The following is a 21,776-nucleotide window of genomic DNA, read 5'->3' as shown; positions in this document are numbered from 1 at the left end:
TTGATGAATCAGCAATACACAAATTGGCGTAATTATTTATTTACTAACTAACTAAATAATAACACAATACAAACACACATAGGTTATTGATTACTAATGTAATACATTGAAAACAGGTCCCTAGTGGACTGGACTAAGAATCGCAAGACTGTTTTTCAAGGCTTTTTATGCACTTGGGGTAAAAGGGGCGTTCCATCATGTTTACACAATCTCTGATGTCACTCGGGCGTAGCTAGTCACTGTGCATAGTTTATATGAAAAACTATTATCTCATTAGAAGACTAAAATCACATTCCTATCTTCACCAAAATACTCTTACTTAATCATATATATATTTTATACAACATTTAGATGTAAACTTGATAGATAGAATATGTACACTTTCGGAGTTACAGTTATTACTTGATACCATCCTTAATGACATCACAAAATAATAAACAATATGACATGATTATTCTTTAGATCCCCACTGACCATTTCCCACAATCTTTTAAGTAGCAATATTGTTTCATTTTCCACTTTTGGATGTTGGAGTCTTGGCGGGAAGACTTCCTTTGTCTCACAGGGACATTTTTTCTTCCCATAATAGAGACCAAAATGAGTACTTTTCTGCAAACTATTTATGACCAGCTGTTAAGTCATAAAACTGGCCCCCAGGAAAGAGGGTGTTCAAACCTTTGCCTAGCAGGAATGTTTGATCCTCAACCCATGAGGGCATTTCATGACAATAGTGCACATACACAAATATGTAGGCAAAAACACTTTCACCAGTGGATTACAGTATACTGTACTGCACCTGTTCTCTACTCTCTGAGGTTATTGATATTTCTGGCTGCCCTTAGAGCAGACTTCATCGCCGTCTCTATCCAGGCATGAGGCAGGGCTGTGTGCTCCCCAGCAAAGTGGATCCTTTTGTCGTTCCTGAACAGCTCTGAGGCGTAGTCTATATGCTGGGTACGGGGTGAAGAGGGCAAACGCCCCAAGACTATAGGGATCCAGCGCCCACTTCTTCACCAATCCTCCGATGCATAGCGGCCGTATGCCCTCCCCGTGGATCTTGACAAGATCCTCCAGCACCAGAGCCCGCAGCTCCTCGTCATTCACCCCATGAAAGAGGGTGGCGTCATCCGAGAAGGTATAAGAAGCCAAGAGGACCCCAATGTCCGTGTTTGGGAATCTGTGGCTGGGGTAGTAGATGAAACGAGAGGGCAGATCCGTGATACTCCTCCCTCCATTGATGCCATCTTTCTCCCAGAACCTCTCACTGAATATCAGGACCACCTTCATAATGATAATGATATCAACTTTATTAATAGCCCTTCTCATTAGAACAGTTTTAAATAACAGGATCAAACTATCAGAATGCACAGTATATAATACACCAGTGGGGACCCACAGGACTGCAAATGTTATTGCTAGCTCAGTAAGCCCTGGTTCAACTAACCACTGAGAGTTTGATTAAATGCGTCAGGGGTGTTAGTGCTGGGCAAGAAAAAATAAATATCACCAAGGCCCCACTCCAGACCTAGAATTGAGAAAACCTTAACTACTGTATATTACACTGCAACCCTTACCTTGGTGGCGCTATCATAGTGCAGCGACCGCAGCGCTCCATCTTGTATGCTGAGAGCGGGGCTGGAAGTCGATGAAGAGTGTAGCCTTGGCGGTGGCTGTCACCAAGGCGTAGTCTACTGTCAAGTGGCTGAGGGAGGATGGTTTGTGCCAGAGTTGGTGGTCCTGGTAGGACACGGTCACTTTATTGCTGGTCTGACTGATACGTTTCACCTTGGATTTTAGGTGGATGGTGCCCTTCAAGTCCTTGCAAATGGCATTGGGTAGTTTGTCAAACCCGCCTGTGACCTCAAAGTAGCTGAATACAAAAAACATAATCACACTGCTGTAAAGTCTGGCATTCATAGGCTATACCGCACGTGTAAATGTGTTGTAACCAAAGTAGTGAGGCAGTGGTGCCTAGTCTTATCTGGAGAGGGCCGTTGTGCGACCAGGCTTTTGATCCAACCGAAAAGTAACACACCTCTATACGGGTGTGTTTAATTATTTACAGTCTTCAGTCAAGGCTTTGATTGCTGTAGCTGCATCATGTTTGTTACTGTGGTTGGAACAAAAGCATAGACCCACCCCTACCCTCTGCTGATGTAATTGAACTCCACCAAGTAGGGCTCTCTATAATCAGCTGATGGTGGTGTATATACAGAAGGGGCATTCTTACGTAGTCTCATCATTGATATCAGACTGATCATACAGCGCCTCTGTGAGTGCAGTGTAGAATAAACTGTTCTCATTCAGAATATCCCCAATCATCCGCAAAGCACCACGACTCAGATTCACCTCGTTCACAAGATACGCCTGTCAGAAACAAACAATTTACACTTAACATTAGCTGTACTGTATATGTAGAATGGCTGAATGAAAAGGGCAAGTGGCTATGTTCAAAGCAATATATGCTAAATGTATACATAATGTTGTAATAATGTTACAATCAATATCAACCCATCACATTCTCATTTCCAAGTCAGAAAACTGCAAGACAGTTTTTACTCAAAGCAGCTGCTGTATCTTGTCTGGTGTCATCACTCAACATGGGTTATCTCATAAAAGCCAACCATATACAGTAGGCCTACAAGGAGGGCTATGAAGTGCTTTCTTTCTTTACCTTTACAGAGTACATGTCATAGTTGTCCAGCATGGCAAGGCAGTCATGGCTTTCCACATAATCTCTTATCTGCAACAAATCATGTATAGCTCAGGTACAGTTGAAGTCGGAAGTTTACATACACCTTAGCCAAATACATTGAAAATCAGTTTTCACAATTCCTGACATGTATTCCTAGTAAATATTCCCTGTCTTAGGTCAGTTAGGATCATCACTATATTTTAACAATGTGAAATGTCAGAATAATAGTAGAGAGAATTATTTATTTCAGCTTTTGTTTCTTTCATCACATTCCCAGTGGGTCAGAAGTTTACATACACTCAATTAGTATTTGGTAGCATTGCCTTTAAATTGTTTAACTTGGGTCAAACGTTTGGGTAGCCTTCCACAAGCTTCCCAAAATAAGTTGGGTGAATTTTGGCCCTTTCCTCGTGACAGAGCTGGTGTAACTGGGTCAGGTTTGTAGGCCTCCTTGCTCGCACACGCTTTTTCAGTTCTGCCCACACAGTGATGGCCACTCCAATACCTTGACTTTGTTGTCCTTAAGCCATTTTGGTACAACTTTGGAAGTATGCTTGGGGTCATTGTCCATTTGGAAGGCCAATTTGCGGCCAAGCTTTAACTTCCTGACTGATGTCTTGAGATATTGCTTCAATATATCCACATAATTTTCCTTCCTCATGATGCCATCTATTTTGTGAAGTGCACCAGTCCCTCCTGCAGCAAAGCACCCCCACAGCATGATGCTGCCACCCCTGTGCTTCACGGTTGGGATGTTGTTCTTCGGCTTGCAAGTTCCCCCTTTTTCCTCCAAACATAACGATGGTCATTATGGGCAAACAGTTCTATTTTTGTTTCATCAGACCAGAGGACATTTCTCCAAAAAGTAAGATCTTTGTCCCCATGTGTCGTTGCAAACCGTAGTCTGGCTTTTTTATGGCGGTTTTGGAGCAGTGGCTTCTTCCTTGCTGAGCAGCCTTTCAGGTTATGTCGATATAGGACTCATTTTACTGTGGATATAGATACTTTTGTACCTATTTCCTCCAGCATCTTCACAAGGTCCTTTGATTTGCACTTTTCGCACAAAAGTACGTTCATCTCTTGGAGACAGAACGCGTCTCCTTCCTGAGCGGTATGACGGCTGCGTGGTCCCATGGTGTTTATACTTGCGTACTATTTTTTGTAGAGATGAACGTGGTACCTTCAGGCGTTTGGAAATTGCTCCCAAGGATGAACCAGACTTGTGGAGGTCTACAATTTTTTTTCTGAAGTCTTGGCTGATTTCTTTTGATTTTCCCATGATGTCAAGCAAAGAGGTACTGAGTTTGAAGGTAGGCCTTGAAATACATCCTGTCAGTAGCTGAGTGTAGATGCGGTGAGGAAATCAAGCGCAGGGAAACACGGGCGTTCGTCAACAGACTTTAGTTAACAAAATGCAGCACCAAACAGGCGAACAGCCAACCCAACCGGGAGGCAAAATACAAATTACGCACAACACACACAGTGCGTAAAATGAAGATAGCGCACACAGTGCGGACTCTCGGAAAACAACAAACACGAGAGTAATACAAAAAGAGCAACAGCTTGACAATAAACAATACCACATAACACCTGCCCCCACACACGAAAACTAAATAGGCAACCAAATCAAACACTAACAAGGGACAGGTGTACAAACAGACAAAACCAAACAAACATGAAACATCGAACGGTGGCAGCTAGTACACCGGGGACGACGACCGCCGAAGCCTGCCCGACCAAGGAGGAGGAGCAGCCTCGGCCGAAACCGTGACACATCCACAGGTACACCTCCAATTGACTCAAATGATGTCAATTAGCCTGTTAGAAGCTTCTAAAGCCATGACATCATTTTCTGGAATTTTCCAAGCTATTTAAAGGCACCATCAACTTAGTGTATGTAAACGTCTGACCCACTGGAATTGTGATATAGTGAATTATAAGTGAAATAATCTGTCTGTAAACAATTGTTGGAAAAATTACTTGTGTCATCCACAAAGTAGATGTCCTAACTGATTTGCCAAAACTATAGTTTGTTAACAAGACATTTGTGGAGTGGTTGAAAACACGTTTTAATGACTCCAACCTACGTGTATGTAAACTTCCGACTTCAACTGTATATGTCATGTACATTTTGTGATAAGATGTCACTGTAACTGATCAGGATAATAGTTAATTCTATTGTACCCTAAAACCCTACTTGATTCCCCTGCTTCTGCACCAACCTTCTGCAGAGCCAAATCAAAGAGCTGATCAGCTGACTTCCCTCTCTCCTCTTCATTCAAGGTATAGTTGAGGACGTCTGGGTCCCCTTTCACCTCATAGGTTTTGTGCAGCAATCCATTCACCAGATAGTAGGTATTATTGTCATCCCTCAATGAATGGGTTTAGACTAAGGCCCGTATTGTTTGCAATCTTCAACAGAATTCTATGGAGTGAGATATCTTATGGTTAACATTGAATTGTTGATGTAAAAGCGAGCACATGCTGTCATTCCCATGCAAATAATTTTAGATAAGATACTTGAGTGATGTGGATATACTCGGAATACATATCCCAAAGGAAATAAATGATCTCACTTCAATAAATTTTAATAGAAAGTTAGCAAAAATAGATAAGATCTTACTACCATGGAAAGGAAAATACCTGTCAATTTGTGGAAAAATCACCCTGATTAACTCTTTAGTATTATCCCAGTTTACCTATTTGCTTATGGTATTGCCTACGCCCTGCGAACAGTTTTTTAAATTATATGAGAAAAAAATATTCAATTGTATTTGGAACGGCAAGCCAGACAAAATTAAAAGAGCATATTTGTATAATGAATATGAATTCGGAGGACAGAAATTATTAAATATTAAAGCATTAGACCTATAAAAAAGCTTCAGTCATACAAAAGTTATACTTAAATCCGAACTGGTTCTCAAGCAAATTAGTAAGATTGTCTCACCCAATGTTCAAGAAAGGCCTTTTCCCCTTTATTCAGATTACAACCTCTCACTTTCAGTTATTTGAAAAGGAAATAATCTCCCAAATGTCACTATTTCTAAAACAAGCCATAGAAAGTTGGTTGCAATTTCAATTTAATCCTCCAGAAATGACAGAACAAATAATGCAACAAATATTGTGGTTAAATTCAAATATACTAATTGACAAAAAAAACGTTCTTTTTTGACAGAATGTTTAAAAAAGGTATAATCTTCGTAAATGATATCATCGGTAGGACTGGTGGAGTTATGACGCACATGCAGCTAACAAAAACACATGGAAATGTCTGCTCTACCCAAAATTACAACCAAATAATTGCAGCCTTACCGCAAAAGTGGAAGAGGAAAGTGGAAGGGGGAGAAAGTAAGGAACTTGTCTGTCGGCCTTGCATTAAAGAACATAATTGGTTAAGGAAAACTGTGATAAATAAAAAAGTATATCAGTTTCACTTAAGGACCAAAGGATTGACAGCCGTCCCATATAGATTGCAAAATAGTTGGGAAGAGATCTTTGACGTACCGATCCCATGGCATAGTGTTTATGAACTGACACGCAAACGACACCGGATTCAAAAATTTGAATCTTTCAATTTAAATTATTATATAAAATTCTTGCTACCAATAGAATGTTATTTATATGGGGATACAATCTTCCCAGCTCTGCAGATTTGCTGTGAAGAGACAGAATCATTAGATCATTTGTTTTGGTTCTGTCCATTTGTAGCTTGTTTTTGGACACAGGTCCAGGAATGGCTAAAGGATTGCAATATTTACCTGGAACTAACCTTGCAGATAGCATTACTGGGTGATCTGAAAAGTCATAGTCAATCAATCAATAATATAATAATACTATTAGCAAAATGTTTATTTTTAATTCACAATCTGTAGAAGCAATGAGAATAGAAAGGTTCAGAACTTTTGTAAAACATCACAGTACGGTTGAAATATATATGGCAAATAGAAATCCTATATGGACGGTGTTAAGAGATAGATGGGAGGTATTGAATAGAGTTGAAGGATGGGACTAATAACAAATAACAATAAATAATAACAAAGATAGCTAATAATGTAAGCATACTGTGTCCATAATAAGTATATAGGTTGTATGTTGGGAGCTTTTGGGAAAGAGCACAGTTAGAAAGATATGGCATATAGAAGCAAACCGGATGGACATCATGAAAATGATCGGAGAGGTTGAGAGTAGAAGAAGTTCAGGAGCAAAAAAATTAAAAATAAATAAATATATATATATATATATATATATATTGTGATGTCACGAGAGGCTGTGTCCTGGAGGGACGTTACATCCCCCTGAGATGGCTGCAAACCCAGACAGCTATGGCTCCATCTGCTGGTATGGTCGGGAACTCCAACGCTCTATGGCCAATCTTCCCACGCAGCTGAAACCAATCAGGAGCTGATGAGCTGAAGGTTTGGTTGAAGGGAAGAGACACACTGGGGGGTGAGTGTGTGGAAGAGAAGAGACACGGTCTCGAGGTTGGGTCTGGGAGAGACAGAATGGTGTTATTATTTCGTTAGTTGCCGAAGACCTTTAATAAAATCCTTGTTTTGGTTGAACCTGGTCTCCTTGCACTACTTGGGCAATCCCGCTGGAAGCTGTAGCCTCTCGTGGCATCACAGATGGTGGAGAATACGGGCACGCCTCGCTTAATAGTGCATGTCAGAGGAGGATACCGAAGGTTTGATCACCCAGTTTTCCAAGTTGGCCGTAGGCTCCCCGCCCGACTGAAATGGAGGACATATTGAAAGCCCTTGTTGCTGTGCCAGCACGCCCAGATGCAAGCAAACGTGGCTCTCTTGGAGGAGCAAAAGAAAGCCAACCTTCTGAAGGCAGAGGAATTGCAGTTGCAGAGACAGAGGGTGGTCCAAAATACCCGCCCAATAAAGGCAAGTGACTTTATATCTAAGATGGGAGCTACCGATGACATTGAGGCATACCTGCATGCATTTGAGGCCACGGCCACTAGGGAAGCCTGGCCCAAGCAACAGTGGGTTGGTCTGTTAGCCCCCTTTCTAACCGGGAAGCGCTGAATGCTGTCCGGGGACCTGGGCCCCTGACCAGGTTACTGACTATGATGCCCTGAAGTCTGAGATCCTCAGCAGATATGGACTCACAAAATTTGGTATGGCCCAGCGCTTTCACAGTTGGACCTTCCAACCAGACCAACCTCCTCGGGCGCAGATGCATGAACTTGTCCGAATCGCAAGGAAATGGCTGATCCGCAGAGGAATACAGCAGCGGCGGTGGTGGAGGCCGTTGTGGTGGATCGTTACCTACGCGCCCCTGCCTTATGAGGCAAAACGGTTCATCAGTCAACAGGCCTTGACCACGGCTGATCTGACCGTGGAAGCTGTGGAAAAGTACCAGGCCACAGCGGAGATGCTGAATGCTTCCCGAAAAGACCCCAGGAGTGCGGCCCCACCACAAATGGGAAGGACCCGTCCAAAGGACCCCAAGGTCTCGAACCCAGCCACGTCAGGACTTATCCCGGCTCCAGGGGGGAACCAGAAACCAGGCGGGTCCAAGAAGAGTACACCAGGAGGGGGAAACTCGACAGTGTTACCGGTGTGGGGAGATGGGACATATCTCCTGGCAGTGTGGGAAACCAGCCGATGAACCTATGCCCACTGCGGAGTCCTCCAGCTCAGCACCCACACACCGTTTTGCCTCGCTCTTGGGAGTCGTAGATGGCGGCCCAGATCGACCCCCCACCTGCCCGGTAACTGTGAATCACCATGATGTGGAGGGCCTTACTGGATTCTGGTAGCCGGGCCACCCTGGTGCGTAAGGATTTGGTGGGCCCAACGTGTCTGACCCCGGGGAAAGTCCTCCCAGTTTCCTGTGTCCATGGGGGACACCAGAGAATACCCCATTACTGAACTTACAATGACCAGCACACGGGGAACCATACACACGGCGGCGGGGTGGTTGATTCCCTCCCCGTCCCTGTCCTAATTGGACCGAGACTGCCCAGCCTTTTACCCACTCTGGAGAGAGTCTCAGGAGAGGATAACCCGAGTACCTCGGAAACGGAGAGGCAAGACTCATCCTGGGAAGGCTCCGGTGCAATCCTCCGAATTACTCACTCCCGCCCGGGCTCTGATAGGGATGGCAGGTGCCCAGACCGACACACAGACGGAGCTACAGAATCTGGACAAAGAACTGTCTGGTCTGAAGGGGACCGCTGAGAGGTATCGTTTGTTAAAGCAACAGTTAGACATGAAGACAGAAGAGTTAGATATCCTCCAGGCTAAACTCCAACAGAGCTCCTTCCCTAAGCAACCGGAGGAGCTGGAGAGGCTGCGCAGGACCATCGAGGAGTGTGAGGAGACCCTGCGCAGTAGTAAGGAGGTCCAAAAGAAGGCAGAGGAGAAGTACAAGGTGTTGGAGAACAAGATGAAGAATGCGGAGGCAGAGAGAGAGAAGGAACTGAAAGCTGCTCAACAGAAGCTAAACTCTGCTAAAACCAAGGCTGATGCGTTCAGTAAGAAACTCAAGGAGAGACAACAGGAGGCTGAGTCCCTGGTCCTAGAGGTGGAGGAGTTGAAGAGAGAGCAGGCTGGCAAGCAACACGGCAATGCGGACGCCCTCTCCCGGCGTGATGCCTTCTTCGCTGCCTTTACCCCCGACGAGGACGTCGGTCCCGAGGAGGGGGATGTGTGATGTCACGAGAGGCTGTGTCCTGGAGGGACGTTACATCCCCCTGAGATGGCTGCAAACCCAGACAGCTATGGCTCCATCTGCTGGTATGGTCGGGAACTCCAACCCTCTATGGCCAATCTTCCCACGCAGCTGAAACCAATCAGGAGCTGATGAGCTGAAGGTTTGGTTGAAGGGAAGAGACACACTGGGGGTGAGTGTGTGGAAGAGAAGAGACACGGTCTCGAGGTTGGGTCTGGGAGAGACAGAATGGTGTTATTATTTCGTTAGTTGCCGAAGACCTTTAATAAAATCCTTGTTTTGGTTGAACCTGGTCTCCTTGCACTACTTGGGCAATCCCGCTGGAAGCTGTAGCCTCTCGTGGCATCACAATATATATATATATATATATATATATATATATATATAGTAGAATTATTGTAAAATTAACTCTGTCCATAAGGTGTAGATAGTATGTATAGACCGGAAGTAGAGGCCTGGGCATTGTTGTTCACTAATTTACTCCAAGTAGGGAAAGGATGGTGGGGTTGAAAAGTAAAGGGGAGTATATATATTTAAAAAAAAAAAAAAAAAAAAAACATGGGGGATTGGAAGTGATTCAGACAATTACATTGATAGAAGATACAATCTATCTGCAATATTAAGCTGATCCATTCCCCCAAAAAAAAAAAAAAAAAAAAAAAAAAGATACTTTAGTTATTTTCAATAATAAACGGTAGGAGATAAGAGATATTGTGATACCTTTGTATTGTGGATTATAGGACTGAGAGTCAAGCACACTGACTCCGTTCAAGATCATTCTGAACTGCTTTATTTCCTGTTTTTACAACTCAGAATCTCTCACGTCTACATAAGCGTCCACTGCTAGAACTACCCATGACCATCATTGCAAAACTCTGACTCATATCTATCATACAAGGTTAGGGTCATAAGCAAGAAATGTGAAACTGAAAAATCCTCATGGAAAGCAATGCGATTTCAATTCACTTCATGAAATCATTGAATTCAAATTCAACTGACCCCAATCCTGCAATGGTAAGTCAGAGCTAACAGGCCTTACTCACGTATGGAAGTTAGGGATCCTCATGGCACCAAGCTCTGCGTACCAGTGCTCTCCCTTAGGTCTGTACGTCTCCACCCGTCCTCCTATTCGATCACTTGACTCTATTATGGTTACCTGGAGGTCCAATAAAAGTCAGTGAAGTGATCATGTACTGCACATGCACTATTTGTAATAGGTGTTATACTGACACAGAAATGAGACATTTACATTGTGTTTAGAGACTGTTCAGTGAATCTGGGTGACTACCTTGTGTCCTGCCTCCTCCAAAAACTTTGCTGCCGTCAGGCCAGAGATGCCAGCCCCGATGATTGCAATATGATGAGGTGTGTTGGTGTGGGGGAGACCCTTGTCCACTATCCTAAGTAGCTCATCATAGTCTGGGTCTTGTAGGCAATCAAATAGAGGGTCCTTTCCATTCACACTGAAAACTATGACCACAACTATGGCCAGAGGGACTAGGAAAGACCAGAAATAGATGAGAATGGAAATCAAATGAATAAGAAATAAGACATCAATTATCAGTAATTGCAAGATCATTTAATGGCAACAATGAATAGCCAATAATATCAATCCAAATTATTTGTTCATATTAGTACTTTTGACAGAATGTTCTATCATCCCTTTCTTTACTTCTTAACAACATTTGGAAATACCCAAAAAGTTACTGGTTCAAATGTAATGCAGAAGTTGAGCAGATGCTCAAGTTACTGGTTGACATTTACATTGTTGCATTAATCAATCTAAGATAAATCAGCCTCTTATGTGGAATTCGACAGCATGCTCAGCCATAAATTACATTTGAATGTGTAGGCTAAATTGAGTGCACATTGAAGACCATAATAAACTCTCACTAATTTACAAATCAAGCTGTCATTATAGGCTATAAGAATGTAATGGATGTTTTGAAGAAAAAGGGTATAATCAATCAAATACTTACAGTATTTACACAGAGCCAAATAAGGGCTCATTCTCACTCCAAAGCCCAATTACGTCTTCCAAAGGTAAATTATAGCAAAACGAAGCATATGTTTTCTGATAAAGTTGTATGCTGGTGTTACTTTCAAGTCTCTAAAAGCTCACCTTACCTGAGAAAGAAAATTGTTTTCGGTTTCATTTGTTTTATCAGTGCATACTACAACAACTTAGCAACAATGACTGACAAGAAGAATGTTGACAGACTACTTTGAGATTGCAATAGTACTGCTTGTATGCTCTGTAAAATGAAGAGAATAATAGAAGTACATTAACACTGTCCCTCTTTGCGCCATTTACCCAGAGAAGCAGTGACACATTTCACCAGGTCTACTTGCTGACAACTGTAATGTACATCAATTTATTCCATCCGTGTAAATTAGACCTGAATGTTAATTAGATGTACCCCATAAAAGATCTATAGGGCATCAAAAGTGTTAAGAAGTGACAGCCAGGCCTGCTATGGGTGTAAATACATCTGGAACAGCTATTTGACATTAGTTCATAATCGTTAACAACATAACGACAGAGGTGTCAAGATTATGATAGATAACCAGAGTGAGAAGAACCACATTGTTCCTGTTTCCATGAGAACAAGCCCAAGACGCAAACAAATGTGTCACTGTACAGTACTGAACTGGCTGAAGCCCAGTTTCCCAGTACCAAGACATGTTTGTGGTTAGACATTACAGGGGCTGTGTTTAAGCCCTAATTCCACTGCACATAGGGTTTCTGTGTCAAAGTTTGTTTGAGATACAGAGATCCTAAAAGGTCCAACATCTCCAACTGTCTTTTCTTATAGACTCGATATGTGCAATTTGGGTGTTGACTTTAGGAACCAGATCGGCTAGCTGAGCATTTGCACCAGTGCCAAGTTTGCACGTCTTTGTGTATCTGTCAACAACTTTGAGCTTTTTTTGGACACTTCATAAAGAATGCAATCAATTTGGCCCAGTGTGGGATGATGTTATCAAATGACATAATAACTTTGATCTGTGTTAAATGGAGAAAACATTTGATCAAACAAATGCATTCAGATATTTCCTTCAGACATCTTCAAAGAACATCAAGCAGTTTTATCAACCTCTCTCCACAGAAATATGAACATCAATGCACCAGAATATGCAGACAAATGAAATAATAAGATGAAAAATATAGTTGCTCTTCTAATGTGCTCAGGGATGTTGAGTTGGCGGTTGGCCTTGGCACATGTCTAGTCTGACTAAGCTCTGCCTGCAGTGATGTAGACAGCGGTTGTTAAGTCTTTCTCACCACCCTCGCTTGAGTGAACTACATTAACAGAAAGGGGGTTGAATAAACATGAACGCCACGAATCAAAGGGGGACATTTTGGCCAAAATCCCCCCGAAACCGGCAGCGGCACCATGGTATGGCGAGTGACTGGACTTCACAAAGTGATCTGGAAGATTCCAAACTAAATTAGGAAACAAACTTGACTGGCTTGCACAGAGCCCTGACCTCAACCTTATCCAACACCTTTGGGATGAATTGGAACGCCGACTTCGAACCAGGCCTAATCGCCCAACATCAGTGCCCGACCTCACTAATGTTCTTGTGGCTGAATGGAAGCAATCTCATGTTCCAACATCGAGTGGAAAGCCTTCCCAGAAGAGTGGAGGCTATTATAGAAGGAAAGAGGGGGCCAACTCCATATTAATGGCAATGATTTTGGAATGAGATGTTCGACAAACAGGTGTCCACATAGAACAGGTGTCCATATACTTTTGGTAATGTAGTGTCGTGACATTACTTACTTTAATGTATGACTGTTATTTACCGAATCACCTAACTATGTTTAATTGTCACTCGATTAAATTAATCATGTAACAATTAAATCGTTAGGAATTTGGGGCACCACGGAAGAAGTTGTTTAACGAGTTACCATCTCCCGAATTAAACTCTTAGAATCAAATCAAATCAATTTTTATTGGTCACATGCGCCGAATACAACAGGTGCAGACATTACAGTGAAATGCTTACTTACAGCCCTTAACCAACAGTGCATTTATTTTTAACAAAAAAAGTAAAAATAAAACAACAACAAAAAAAGTGTTGAGAAAAAAAAGAGCAGAAGTAAAATAAAATAACAGTAGGGAGGCTATATATACAGGGGGGTACCGGTGCAGAGTCAATGTGCGGGGGCACCGGCTAGTTGAGGTAGTTGAAATAATATGTACATGTGGGTAGAGTTAAAGTGACTATGCATAAATAATTAACAGAGTAGCAGCAGCGTTAAAAGGATGGGGTGGGGGGGCAGTGCAAATAGTCCGGGTAGCCATGATTAGCTGTTCAGGAGTCTTATGGCTTGGGGGTAGAAGCTGTTGAGAAGTCTTTTTGGACCTAGACTTGGCACTCCGGTACCGCTTGCCGTGCGGTAGCAGGGAGAACAGTCTATGACTAGGGTGGCTGGAGTCTTTGACAATTTTGAGGGCCTTCCTCATGTTATATATCGATAACAGTCACTTATCAAATAATTACCTCTTATCAGTCTCATTCTGAACGTCGCATAATCCTTGAACCTGCAAGAACCCTAAACTTATTGATGAATCAGCAATACACAAATTGCCATAATTATTTATTTACTAACTAACTAAATAATATCACAATATAAACACACATAGGTTATTGATTACTAACGTAATACATTGAAAACAGGTCCCTAGTGGACTGTTTTTCAAGGCTTTTTATGCACTCGGGGTAAAAGGGGCGTTCCATCATGTTTACACAATCTCTGATGTCACTCAGGCGTAGCTGGTCACTGTGCATAGTTTATATGAATAACTATTCTCTTATTAGAAGACTAAAATCACATTCCTATCTTCACCAAAATACTCTTACTTAATCATACAGTGAGGGAAAAAAGTATTTGATCCCCTGCTGATTTTGTACATATTCCCACTGACAAAGAAACGATCAATCTATAATTTTAATGGTAGGTTTATTTGAACAGTGAGAGACAGAATAACAAAAAAATCCAGAAAAACGCATGTCGAAAATGTTATAAATGTATTTGCATTTTAATGAGGGAAATAAGTATTTGACCCCCTCTCAATCAGAAAGATTTCTGGCTCCCAGGTGTCTTTTATACAGGTAATGAGCTGAGATTAGGAGCACACTCTTAAAGGGAGTGCTCCTAATCTCAGCTTGTTACCTGTATAAAAGACACCTGTCCACAGAAGCAATCAATCAATCAGATTCCAAACTCTCCACCATGGCCAAGACCAAAAAGCTCTCCAATGTTAAGCTGGGTGGGGGACTCAGGTGCAGAGACGGACACACGGACAAAAGAGGGTGAATTAGGATGTTGTTTATTCAGCGTGTTTTGGCAGAGAGAAACAGTTCAGGGTGGAGTAGCTTCAGACCGGGGTAGGAGCTGAGTGGGGTGGAGAGCCATGAGTACTGAGAGCTGGATGACGAGGATATCAGACAACAGATGAGCAGGTTGCGGCGTGGGAATGGCAGGCAGGCAGGCAGCAGGAACAGACGGGATCTGGTCGAAGGAGAGACAGGTTACAAACGTGGCAGAAACAACTATAATGCTGAGAGAGTAACAACTAAACTGAGATTGCTGTACGGAGCCAAGTTACCACAGGTGGTGTAGGAACGAACTGGCGCTGGAGAGGTGTCCAGCCCGGGTAGATAACTGCTGGTTGATTGGTGACAATGAGCTGCAGCTGGATGTAACTGAGCATGAGAGAGAATGGCCACGCCCCCTGACCTAGATCCTCTGACTGGGCTGCACAGCAGGGGGAGACAGACACACACAGGGAAAAAAGGAAAAGGAAAACAAGCAGGAACAGGACCAACAGTGCCGGACCGTAACATCCAAGGATGTCAGGGACAAGATTGTAGACCTACACAAGGCTGGAATGGGCTACAAGACCATCGCCAAGCAGCTTGGTGAGAAGGTGACAACAGTTGGTGCGATTATTCACAAATGGAAGAAACACAAAAGAACTGTAAATCTCCCTCAGCCTGGGGCTCCATGCAAGTACTAAGTCATGTTTTGCATAGGGGTCAAATACTTATTTCCCTCATTAAAATGCAAATCAATTGATAACATTTTTGACATGTGTTTTTCTGGATTTTTTTGTTGTTATTCTGTCTCTCACTGTTCAAATAAACCAACCATTAAAATTATAGACTGATCATTTCTTTGTCAGTGGGCAAACTTACAAAATCAGCAGGGGATCAAATACTTTTTTCCCTCACTGTAGATTTCTCTATTTTTATATCAAAATGCAGAATTTCCGAAATTACCTAAAATGCATTAACTGTATTTATTTTTACATAAACAACGATTGGTGTCTCTGCATTGAATTGCCAAATACGTGTTGTTTAATGTAAAACGTATAAAAAACAAATACCTACTTTGTGCTAGCTCACAGAACTTCCATATAGTCTGTAATCCTTTGGATACTCTTCTTCATGGTTCTACAATGGATAATTAAAGGAGCGTCTTACTATTGGTCTTCAAGAAAGGAAATCAGAATGAAAGGAAGTAAACAAAGTGATGGTATCTTATTTTTACCCCCTAAAACAGCTCTTCACATCAATCACAGCCTTGCCAGGTGTCACAGCCTACATTAGCCCAGTCAAGACTGCATTCTTTCTAAGTTAGTCATCCCATCAATTTAGGAGAATAATAAATCCCCAATAGTAGGCATCACAGTTTTCTGTAGTGGTAATGATTGCATAAATGTACTTGCCCTAGTTAAGGTCCATGAGTAGGACACAGACCTAGCCAGAGCCATATAGATAAATATATGGCTCTGGCCCTAGCTGGTGCATGAGTTGTAATGACAACAAACTAGCCCAACCTTTACATTATTTAAATTAACACATTTAGAATATCAGCTCATTCCCTGAATTGACCAGTAATGACTGACTCTGTTTTATACCAGCCAACATCACCAATCACTCTTTCTGTTTATACCTGCCTGGGAGGGAATGGAAGAAGGAGAGGGGTGGTGGAACAGACATGAGGATAGGACAATTAACCATACTGTATCGGATTTCATCATTGTTCAGTTTCTCACATCTTTGTATCCTTTTCACAGCCTTTTCAAAGATGGGACCCAATGTTCCTCCACTCATGCCTCCATCAATATTTTTTCAGGAGGATGCAATGAAAGACTAATTAGGACTCATTTCTAATTTGCTATTCTGTTACACGTCTTTCAGGAGATCCGAGAAGCCGTGTGGTCTTTCCAAACAGGCCAAGGACTGGGTAGAGAAGAGTGTTTGAACAGAAGACATTCAACTATAGAACCCAATTGGTCCAGCAGGCTGTCAAGTGGCGGGAAGATAAACAGATCATATACAAAGACTTCAAAGATGACACACCAGACCTACCTCCCAACATTGTCCAGGTTGAAAAACCAACCAAGGAAGAGCTAGTGGCAAAACTTCGGCCTACTTTTGCAACTAACTTTAGCTAGCCTAATGATGGTAGTGTGATGTTGTGGAACGCCATCAATAACATGTAATTCAATCGTTGGTGGCTGCATGCAGTGTGACTGCTATGTAGACCATCTGGAACAGTACCATTCTCTACCTCAGGGGTGTATACAGGGGTGCATACCTACCTCCCAACATCTCTCCGGTTGAAAAACGGTTGAAAACCAACCAAGGAGAAGCTGGTGGCAAAACTTTAGCTAGCCTAATGATGGCAGTGTGTAGTGCAGAGTTTTCTTCCAAACATCAGCTCTGCTGGGGTTTGTTGAGTAGTTCCGTGAGGGGTTGCGCGGTAGTTTCTCAGAAAACTAGAGATTTTGTTTCCAAGTCTTTCCTTCAGAGTTTGTGGCTGTGACAGTTTTCTTGAGTGTTCTCATGAAGTGTTCTGCTTCGGCATTAGCTCTCGGCCAGTAAGGTGTTATTTTTCTATGTTTAAATCCAAGGTAGTGGCTGAAATCTGTGAAGGACTGTCCATTGAAGGGAGGTCCATTGTCCGTTTTTACAATCTCAGAGACTCCAAAGGAGGAGAAATCTTTGTCAAGCTTGGGAATGGCAGATGTGGACTTTACGATTTCAACTTCCGGATACCTTGAGTATTCGTCGACAACTACAAGTAGGTAATCACCCGATGGGAAAGGACCACAGAAATCGACTGATACTTCTAGCCATGGACCCTTGGGTAGTTTCGACATAGACAGTGGTTCCATAGGATTTTCTGCAGTGGCAGCTTGACATGGAATGCAGTGCTGAATTGCTTTTTCCACCATGTCATCTATGCCTGGAAACCAAACCTTCTCTCTCAGTAGCTGTTTTGTTTTCACAATACCTAGATGTCCTGTGTGAGCTAGGTTGATTGCTTTTTTATGGAGAGAGGCTGGAAGAACGAGCCGTGTTCCTCTCAGAATGACGTTTGCTTGTGCATTGATTGTTAGTTCATGTCTCATGCAAAAGAGTGCTTTTAATGTTTGGAAATCAGCATCTTGTGTATCACGTGATGAATCTTGCCAGGTTCCTGAGGACAATAGGCGCATCAACTTCTGTAGATGTCAACGTCTGGGTGAAGTGGTGAAACGAAATCAGGCGCAGGACACAGAACTGAGAAAATGAATGGATTTACTAAAACAAAAGTAAACCATAACCAACCCTCCACGCAGGGAAGAGCAGAACAACAGCTCACCAAACGACGTAGAACAACGGACAATCACGCACAAACTCAGGAGGGAAAACAGAGGTAATTATAGGGACACAAATAAGCATAATGGGTAACAGGTGTGATTAATAAAGACAAGACTAGTGTAACACAGAAACATCGATCGGTGGCAGCTAGTACTCAGGTGACGACGAACGCCGAAGCCTGCCCGAGCAAGGAGGGGCAGCCTCGGCTGTATTCGTGACAGTAACCCCCCCCACCTGACGCGCGGCTTCAGCTGTGCGTCGACACCAGCCTCGGGGACGGCCAGGAGGACGCGGAGCAGGGCGAGTTGGATGACGACGATGGAAATCCCTTAACAAGGCTGTATTTGTGACAGTAGAGCGGAGTCTTTCTTTGTTTCTTCTTGCACCTCTTTTAAAGTCATCGCTTTGGGAATTGTGCTGTCAATGATAAAGTTCACATATTCCTCTCTCATGCGAGAGGTTCTTTGTGGTGTTTCCCCTGCGATGGGGTAGCCGGCAGGGTTGTCTTTACCGGCTTTATACTTCACAGTGTAGCTGTAGGGTTGTAGTCTCAGTCTCCATCGCTCAAGTCGTGCTGGGGGTGTGGCTTTTGGGTTGTTGAAGATAATCCCTAGTGGTTTATGGTCTGTGATGACCGTGATGTGAGCTCTGTAGAGATACAAGTGAAAGTGTTCACATGCCCAAATGATCACCAGAGCTTATCTCTCGGTTGGTGAGTAGCGCTGTTCAACCTCTGAAAGCGCCCGGCTGGCATATGTGATGATATGGGCCTCTTTGTCACTTGTAGGGTTGTGCTGACTCAGTATGGCACCTAAACCAACTGTGCTGGCATCAACTAACAGTGTCAACCTCTTGACTGGGTCAAAGTAGGCTGTTGTCATGTGCTGCATCAAACATGTTCTTAATTTGTTCATTGCAGACTGGTGCTTTGGTCCCCATGACCAGGTGTAATCTTTACTTGTGAGCTCACGAAGAGGCTGTGCGGTTGTTGCGAAGTATGGTATGAACTGTGAACAGTATTGTATCATACCCAGTAGACTGCTAACGTCCGAGACATTTTGAGGTGCTGGCAGATTCTGTATGGCTTTGATTTTCTTTGGATCCACCGAAATGCCTTTCTCTGAGAAAACATAGCCGTAAAACTCAAATGTTGTTTTGCTGTAGTCACTTTTTTTTTTGTTCAGCGTGAGGTTTTTCGCTCTCAATCTCTGAAACAGTTTTGAGACTTGCGTTGTGTTGCAGCACTTGCTGTATTGCATTTTGAAACACCTCGGCAGCTGAATTTATGCCAAAGTTCAGTCTGGTGTATCTCCAGAGGCCAGTATGTGTAGTGAAGGTTGTGATATACCTTGAGTCTGGATGTAACTCAAGCTGGTGGTATCCAGCATTAAGATCTGGCTTGGAGAACACCACTGCTCCATTCAGATCATGGATGAGGTCGTCAACCATTGGTGTGATGTGTCGTTCACGTTGTATTGCTGTGTTCGGAAGGTGCATGTCGACACAGACAAACTTTATCAGGCGTCTTGGGTTTTGGTGTGACCACTATTGGGGATACCCATGACGTTGGCCCGCTGATTATTTCGATGTCTTGGCTTTGTAGTGTGTCAAGCTCCTGTTTAACTTTTTCTCTCAAGTGAAAAGGAATCCTCCTGTGTGGTTGTACTGCTGGTTGCACTGTGTCATCAATGTGCAGCTTCACTTGAAAGTCTATGAGTTTTCCTATGCCTTGGAAGAGGTCCTGGTATTCGTTGGTAAGCTGGCTTATGAATGAACCATCAGCTTTTTCACTTTGAAAAAGTCCAAGGTCTGTTGCTGTCTGACAGCTATGTAATGAGCCAGAGTCACCTTTGATTACATAGAAAGCGATATCCACCGTCTTAGTCTTGGTGTGGACTGGTGCTGTGAATTTTCCTCTCAGTGGAAGTGGTTCGGATGAGCCATAAGCAAAGATGTTTGCCTTAGCCTGTTTTAATTCACAGCTGGGCTTTAACTTGTCAACAATAACATCCACAGTTGTGTTCATAATGGTAACTTGGATGTGTGGTTGTGATGGTTTCTGTAGTGTACACACAGCATACACATCATAACCATCATCATCATCATCATCGCTTGGTGAGGTGTCTTGTTTTTGTGTCTTTTTTGTCATTTTGTGACTGCACTTTTTGTTTCGGACGCTGTTGGGTTAGCTTTTCAGGCAACTGGCGGAGTGGGCTCGGTGGTTTTTGATCTACAGCATTTTTGAAAGTGATTCAACTTTCCACATCCTTTACATTTTTTGTTTGTCCTCCATATGGTGGGAATGTTCCTCCACAGTTATTGCATGTTCTGTTTTAACGTTTGTCACTTTAATTTTTGTAGCCCTGGCTTTTGTTATATTTTTTATTTTGTACAGCGCACACTGAAAGTTATTTTTGTGATTTTGATTGAGCGTTCTCCATGCCTGCAGCTTGTTTATATGACATCTCTTGTACCCTGCCTGTATCAAGTAGTTGATGGAGTGCCATTGAACCATCTTTTTGTGCCATCCGGCGGAGGCATGCGGTACTGCAGCTTAGTATTATCTGTGACTTGATTTCTTTATTAACATTTGCAAACTCGCATGTGAATTCTAATTGCCTCAATCTTGTGTGGTAAGCATCTAAGGTTTCGTTTTAATTTTGTCTTGCTTGTCTGAAAACGTAGGTTTCATATTCTGTGTTGACTTTTGGACAGAGATATGCATTGAGCTTGGCTACAGCTGTATCATAGTCATCAGCTGCTCCGGTATCTTGCAGTGTGTCAAATATCGCACACATCCGTCCCTGCATAGTGTAACAGTAATGCCCTTTTCTGTGTATTTTTCGCTATGTCTAATGCCACTAGAAAATTGTTGAATCTGTTGATCCATTTTTTCCACCTCAAGCCGATTGAGCTGGGTTCTGTGTGCACATCAAACATCGGAAAGTTCCGTAAACTAGCAATTGTGGTATTGTACCGTTATATACGATGTTACCTAGCTGATTCCGACGTTAGCTAGTAAGTTGCTATCTGCGTTTACTCACATAGGCACATAGTTCGTCTTGTAAATTGCCTTCTTCTCTTGTGCGTTTCACCAAGAGGGGTGTCCCGGTTGTTAAAGTGGAGCTCAGTACTCTACTGTTAAAAACAACTTAGGGTAGGAAGACAGGGAGGCGCCTCACCGGGACAGAGGCTCATACCGTGGCATAAGCCAGGCCTACAACTCGTTCTTGGTGTTGACCTATGCTGTGAGGTCAAGAGAGGATCTATAGGCAAAGACTACCCATGCTGTGAGGTCAAGAGAGGATCTACAGGCAAAGACTACCCATGCTGTGAGGTCAAGAGAGGATCTACAGGCAAAGACTACCCACACTGTGAGGTCAAGAGAGGATCTACAGGCAAAGACTACCCACACTGTGAGGTCAAGAGAGGATCTACAGGCAAAGACTACCCATGCTGTGAGGTCAAGAGAGGATCTACAGGCAAAGACTACCCACACTGTGAGGTCAAGAGAGGATCTACAGGCAAAGACTACCCACGCTGTGAGGTCAAGAGAGGATCTACAGGCAAAGACTACCCACACTGTGAAGTCAAGAGAGGATCTACAGGCAAAGACTACCCATGCTGTGAGGTCAAGAGAGGATCTACAGGCAAAGACTACCCACCTTGTGAGGTCAAGAGAGGATCTACAGGCAAAGACTACCCACACTGTGAGGTCAAGAGAGGA

At 43.0% G+C, this 21,776-nt stretch overlaps 1 protein-coding gene across 1 annotated transcript; it reads right to left on the bottom strand.

The window, feature by feature from the left end:
- Positions 1-409: 409 nt before the first annotated feature.
- LOC121532047 (L-amino-acid oxidase) lies at positions 410-11,516 on the bottom strand. The gene is given in 11 exon segments (XM_041837694.2): positions 410-953; positions 955-1,281; positions 1,575-1,634; positions 1,636-1,870; positions 2,231-2,367; positions 2,675-2,743; positions 4,918-5,064; positions 5,066-5,120; positions 10,426-10,538; positions 10,671-10,879; positions 11,362-11,516. Coding segments are annotated over 11 exon segments (1,533 nt in total). The 5' UTR covers positions 11,393-11,516; the 3' UTR covers positions 410-803.
- Positions 11,517-21,776: the final 10,260 nt, after the last annotated feature.

Source organism: Coregonus clupeaformis, unplaced genomic scaffold (genome assembly GCF_020615455.1).
Source record: "Coregonus clupeaformis isolate EN_2021a unplaced genomic scaffold, ASM2061545v1 scaf1012, whole genome shotgun sequence".
Classification (NCBI taxonomy): domain Eukaryota; kingdom Metazoa; phylum Chordata; class Actinopteri; order Salmoniformes; family Salmonidae; genus Coregonus; species Coregonus clupeaformis.
This window is presented reverse-complemented; position numbering and strand designations above follow the sequence as displayed.